Here is a 6247-nt window from a genome sequence, read left to right as displayed (position 1 = left end):
TGGGGTGATATAGTAGGTTGGGACTGGGTCGAAGGAGCAGAGCGCGATGGCAGCGCAGAACCACGCAGCGGCGGCAGTTCTGGGTAGCACGCCCACCCGCCGAGGACGGTCCGTGTCCATGCCCAGGCCACTCACCCGCATGCTGTGCTCAGGGTCCCGCCCAGCAGGGAGCCGAGGATGACTCCGACTCCGAAGCAGAGGCCTAGTCGGCTCAGGGCTGCAGGCCGCTCCTCTGGCGCGGACAGGTCGGTGATGACCATCTGCGCGGCTGGAGGTGGGTCCGGGGCTGAGTGGCACTGACCTCCTCAAGCACCCCTGAATCATCTGGTGTGTCCCCAGTCCCATCTCAGGCCACACCGCCACATGGCCGCCTCTCTCAAGACCTGCCCTCTCCCACCCCCACTTGCGTTTCATCCTGCCACTGCTGGGTCCACTAGACGCACCCCATTCTGACCTCCCCTAGTTCGTCCTCCTCAGGTCACCTCAGCTCGCCCTCCACCCTCAGCACTGCCCGCCTTCCTGCAGGTCGCCCTCCTGGGGCCTCCCTGGCCCTACCTACCTGGCATCGTATGCATGAGCGCTGCCGGCAGGCGCGAGGCGAAGAGCAGGAAGACGCCGGGCAGGGCCGGGCTGCAGGCGGCCGCCAGGAGCAGGAAGAGTGTGGAGGACGCCAGGAAGGACAGTGTGAATGCTGCACGCGCCCCACGCTGGTCCGCGAACCTAGGGGCCCAGGGCGTCAGGTCAGCCCCTCGCAGGCTTCGGGCGGGATCCCTCTTCTGTCCCCCACGCCCACCCTCTAGGACTGCCCACCCGGGTTGGTCAGGGAGGGTGGGATACCAAGATGGTGAAGGCCCACGTCTGGGCCTGTGTGGGCTGCTGGGAGGGCTGGCTATCCTCCAAGAGCCTCAGTTTCCTAAGGCCAGTGGAGCTGTGCAGGGGCAGGCAGGTCAGTGAGCTGGGTCTGACGCAGGGGGACATCCTGCTCCGTGTGAAAGTGCTATATGAGGGGGAATGGACCAGGGGATGCTGGTGTGTTTTACAGGACGTGCTTCCCAGGCTCGGCCTGACAATAGAGTGCTCCTTCCTCTGCAGGGCACGAACCCACCCAAAGACCCCTGCTCACTGCAGTCTCACCGAGAGTGAGGTCCCTTCTCTTCTGCCTGAATGTTACCCTAAAGCTTTGCCCCCTGCCACTGCTCTTTGCTGCTGCCCTCTGTGGGGCTTGCCAAAGGCTCTGTGGTGTCAGGTCCCAGTCCAGCATTCCCCCAGCACTGAGACCAATGGGCACCTGGGGGCCCCCACAGTCTCTGGAGCTGCCTGGGTCCCAGAAGATCCAGCCCTGGGAGTCTACAAGGGGCTGAAGCTCTTCTGTGGTTTGCCTATCTGTGAATCAGGAGCCATCCGCGTGGGGCCCAGGGTGAGGTCAGGCGACCTGGTAGGACCCGACCCATGGCCTTTGAAGGGTGGGCCTGGGTCACCATGGGATGTGCCCCCTTCCCACACACTGTACCTGCCAAACATGGGCCCACCCAGCAGCTGCAGCACCCCAAAAATCGTTTGCTGGTAGCCAAAGGCGACAGAATCCAGGCCCAGTCTTCGGGACAGGTACTGAAAGGCAGGAGGGTGCCCATGAGAAAAAGCTAGAATTCAGGGCCCAGGGCTGGGCAGGTCATGGGGGTGCATACAGGGTCTGGGTGCAGAGGGCCCTACAGGGCAGCCTGGGTGGGTGGGACTTCCCTGAGGGACTCTGGAGCACATGGTGGCCTCCAGGACTGGCAGTGCTCACTGGAGGCAGCTACTGGGCCTCTTCCCTTGTGGGGTACACCTCAAATGGGTCACAGAGAACCCTGCTCTCCACTATTCTGTCTCCATTCACACAGAAGCTTGTGAAAACTAGCTCTAACCTGGCCAGGAAGAGAGTCTCAAGGCACCCAGTGACCTCCGGGAGGGGTCAATTGTCCAGCTGAGGGTGGCTCCCAACCCTCAGCCTATGACTGGCTTCCTTATCCAAAGGGGGATCTTGCACACACATGCGCACGTGCACACACACACACACATACACACACACACACACGGGCGACCATGAGAAGGGACGCTTACAGATGGAGGCGGAGATAGGGGTTCTGTGGCAACAAGCCAAGGAATGTCTAGGTGACCAGGAATGGGAAGAGGCAAGGAAGGATCCTCCCCTATAGGTGTGGCCCTGCCCACACCTGGTCTTGGACTCCTGGCCTCCACGCTCTGAGACGGTGAACTTGCTGCTCTGGGCACCCGTTCAGGGGAGTCTGTCCGGTGGGCTCGAGACTGCAACGCTGCCGCCTTACAGCCTGCTCCTGAAGCTGTCCTGCGTGTCCCACATAGCTCCTTCCCAGTGTGGCCCAAGCCCCATTTTTTAAAAAGAGTTATTTTATCTAACTTTATTTATTATTATTTTGGAATTTGACCAGAGAGAGGGAAAGTGAGAAAGCAAGCCATCAGGTCCAGGCCCTGAACCATGGTCAACTGCATGGGAGTCCTCGCCCTCCCTTGGGAAGCCAGAGCCATGTTTGCTATGTCCTGACAATCAGCCCTCAACCTCTCAGTGAGTCCATTCCCTCCCCTCTGATGCCACTGCAGCCCTTCTCTCCCTCCAAACCCCTGACTCCTCCCCGGCCCTCCCTGCCCCTGCTGCTATGAGGATGCTGAGACTCCCACACCCACACCTGTCCACCTGTGCACCTGCCCCTACCAACCCGGGCCACCCCCCCCATACACCACATCCAGCCTCTTGCCTCCCCAAGGACAGGACTCCAAAGCTTCTTCTCTAGACCTCTGCTCTCCCACTACCCTCAAAGCTTTGTTGCATTTGCAGAGAACTCCTCTGAAAGCTGTCTGCCCTGATTCCACCTCCCCTGCTCTCTCTCAAGCCACCCGAAGCAGATGCTGTGCCTCCCTCATCCCCAAGCCATGGCTGACCTCCAAGCTGCTACCTGTCAGGCCCGTCGGCTCCAGTGCCCCTCTCGCCCAGTGCACCTCCCACTGGACAGCGACAGCTGAGTGGCACCTGCCTCAGTGGCTCCCTCCCTCCTCTGTGACCCTAATCCTCCCCTGCTCTGGGCTGTCCTGGGTCTCCTGCCCCTTTTCTTTCTTTCTTTCTTTTTTTGCTATAGGGCGTGTGTGCTCGCCAGACAGACAGAGAGAGACAGAGAGACAGAAAGCGAGAAATCACCCCCCAGGGGGGATGGTCACACCCCAATCCCTTCTCCTCCATTCTCCTCTTGGGATCTTGGGCATGCATGCACATGCGCCTGGTGTGAGTTTAAGTCGCCGGGTCTGGGACTTGAACTGCGGTCGACTACGTGGGAGTCCAGCGACATAGCCACTATGTTAACTGCTGGTCCCTCCTGCCCCTTTTCATCTGGCTCTGCTGGAGTGTCCTGTTCACTCTGACCTTCACACCTGCTTCACTCCAGGGAAGCCCATCCTGATGGCCAGCCCCATAGGGTAGAGTCCCAGAATGAAGTGGCCCCAGGACCTCTGTCCTAGACTGCTGTGTATCTGACTCCCCTTGGGTCCACACTTGAGCTCTAGCATCATCTCAGACTCAACCTGTGTAGAACTGGGCTCCTGTTCCCCACCAAACCCTGGCGCCTCTGCCAACTGCCTCTTCTCCATCGCAACCCCGCCATCCTGTGGAGGGCTCAGGCATCCCATCCACCAGCAGCCCACCAGGGGCCCAGCCACTTCTCCACAGCCACCGCTATCCTGGAATGCCCTGAGCATCTGGTGGATGCTCTCTGGCCTCAGCTCCTCCCCTCCACTCACTCCTCTCAAGCTGAACTGATCTTGAGACTTCCCCAGGGCCTTTGCACTGGCGCTGTCACTCCCGTCGCCTGCAAGCCTCTGCTCCAGTGTCACCTTCTCTGTGAGGTCCTCCTGACCCTAAACGTGCCAGGCGTCCTGAGGCACTAGCTCCCTCGCTGTCACCACGTTGCTTTTCCCACTACGCAGTCTAACTACATGTATTGTTAATGGTTGTCACCGCCTGCACCTGTGCACAGTCGCCCGCCAGCCCCGAGGGAGTAGTCTGCTTTGTCTCTTCTGAGCACTGCGTTTTCCAAGCTCTGAGAACGGAGTCAGCTCATAGGTGCTCAACACAGATTTCCTGGACCAATCAACGCCCTTCCCCACGGGATCTGATGGCAAGACGCTTCTCCACGCTTGCTCTGGGCCCGGCTGTTCTAGGTTTTAACTCTGACTCATTCGTCTCCACTCCAGCCCCGTGAGGGAGGGACCAGTGGTACCCATGTGATGATGATAAAACCAAAGCGCCTGCCCAGGCTTCCGAACTGCTAAGGAGACCAAGGCTTGAACTCGGGCCATTTGGTGGGAGTGAGCTGGCCTTGGGAGGCATGGTGTGGTGGAGTGCTTGGGCTCTATATGTGGCTGGGAGTCTGGATGATGACAAGACCAATGCCACTCCCACTCAGATCCCAGGCCCAGGCTGTGAGGGCCAAGAGGAGGAGGGCCAGTGTCAGTGCTGGGCTTCCCCGGGAGCAAGTGCATGGGAGGTCCCCGGTAGGCTGGACTGCCCCTGGGCTTCCTGCTGCAGTGTGACTGTTCCTAGCAGTCTCTGAGGCTGACTTCCGGGGGGAATGGGTATGAGGAACTGGCCTCAGTTACGGCTCCCTTGGGCCCTAGTTCTGCTTGGCCTGGCCTGGTGACCACGTCAGGGGCCAGGTCCTTGCTCTGAGGGTCTCTGGCACTACCGTGGCCCTCCAAGCTTAGCATGGAGCCAATGCCAGCTGACCATCTCAGTGAGCTTGTTCCCGAGAATCTCGAAGGAAACTTTAAAAAGTGGCCAGTGGCTAATGCCAGGGCACCACCCAGACCAGGCAGAAAAGAATCTCCAGGGGCTCTGAGTTCTTCCAACTCCTCTGGGTGCTGCTGTCCCAGGAGGTAGGACCCTGTGGGCCAGCTCCAGAGAAGTTTGTTGAATGAATAAACCCGAGTAAAAGGGGGAAATGAATGGATGTGGTGGGCCCTGGCCAGTCAGTGACAGCAGAACCTTCACTATGAGTCAGGCTGAGTTCAGAAAAGTCAGACCAGGTCCCTGGCCTGCACTCTGGCAGGGAGAGGGCAGTTGGTGGCATGCACACGGAACGGGGATGCTGGGTGTGGGCAGGCCGGATCAGCAGGATGCAGGGAAGGGACACTAAGGTGCCAGGCAGGTGTAGGAAAGCCCTCTCCAAGCAGGGACCTGTAGAGGCCCAGTGCTGCCAGGACACACGCGGAGCAGGCGTTGGGGCAGGGATCCATAGGGCAAAGGCCTGCAGGAGGGAAGTGAGAGGAGCAGGGTGAGCACAGCTGTGTGGGGGATGCCCAGGCTGCGTGGCTGTGTGGGTGGCTCCCGATGGCTTCTCCCAGGGCTGGCAGCGTGGTCAGAGCTCAGGATATGCTGATGGCGGGGGTGGAAGGGAAGGGGTGAAGAGGCACAGTACCTGGGTCTCTTAACTCATTCAGCTCAAGTGTGGCATGGGGCCTCCAGTGGGAGGGGCCTTGGCAGCTTCAAGCCCCACCCTGCTCCCTGCCACAGCCGGGGAAGGCAGGAGGGACCCCTGGGGCAGGGTGCTACTCACTGGCATGATGGAGAACTGCATGAAGACACAGGTGAGCTCCAGGGTGGCCAGCACGTAGGTAAGCAGGATGACCCAGGGCCGACCCACCCTGCCGGGGTCCTGGCCCCTGGGAGCGCCCACTCCCTGCATTCTGGGCATGCTCTGCAGGGAGACTCGGGAGGATCTCAGCAGGCGCTGGTGCAGTCCCGGAGCGGACAGAGGGCAAAAGTCCTGTTGATCTGGGCGCAGGTGCTGAGTCACTGACTGGAGGCGGCGGCACGCGCCTGGCCTCTCCTGGAGGAGCTGGCCTGTGGGAGAGGACAGTGCTCAGGACCCTGGCCAGGCTCTCTTGTCACCTCAACCTTGCAGAGCGTGTCGGGTGGCCCCCGCCTCCACATCTGGCACACAGCGTCCATGGGAGAGAGGCAGAGACACTCCCCTCCCTGCTGTAGCGTGGCAGGCTGTGTTCCAGTTGCCTTACAGAGGAAGGCACCAGGCCTCCTCCTCCACTCCCTTTTAAAAAAAATTTACTATGGGGTGTTTGCACTTGCCGGAGAGAGACGGGTCCAGGACGGGAGCCATGCTGTTTATTGTGTGTGATCCGGCTGCCTTAACCCCATGCCACTGGCTGGGGCACCCCCTTTTTGAGG

The 6247-nt window shown here is 60.3% G+C and overlaps 1 protein-coding gene across 2 annotated transcripts in view; it reads right to left on the bottom strand.

Moving 5' to 3' along the window:
* SLC67A1 (solute carrier family 67 member 1) overlaps positions 1–6247 on the bottom strand; it is a 33638-nt gene that overhangs the window by 23820 nt on the left and 3571 nt on the right. For both annotated transcript variants that reach the window (XM_014590834.2, XM_027774390.1), the window contains 4 exons: positions 5619–5905; positions 1511–1608; positions 560–720; positions 136–268 (listed from right to left, as the gene is read on the bottom strand). In XM_014590834.2, the coding sequence (XP_014446320.1) occupies positions 136–268; positions 560–720; positions 1511–1608; positions 5619–5756 (530 nt within the window). In that variant the 5' untranslated portion in view covers positions 5757–5905. The remainder of the gene's footprint in view (positions 1–135; positions 269–559; positions 721–1510; positions 1609–5618; positions 5906–6247) is intronic.

This window comes from Tupaia chinensis, unplaced genomic scaffold (assembly GCF_000334495.1).
Source record: "Tupaia chinensis unplaced genomic scaffold, TupChi_1.0 Scaffold000047_1, whole genome shotgun sequence".
Classification (NCBI taxonomy): domain Eukaryota; kingdom Metazoa; phylum Chordata; class Mammalia; order Scandentia; family Tupaiidae; genus Tupaia; species Tupaia belangeri.
This window is presented reverse-complemented; position numbering and strand designations above follow the sequence as displayed.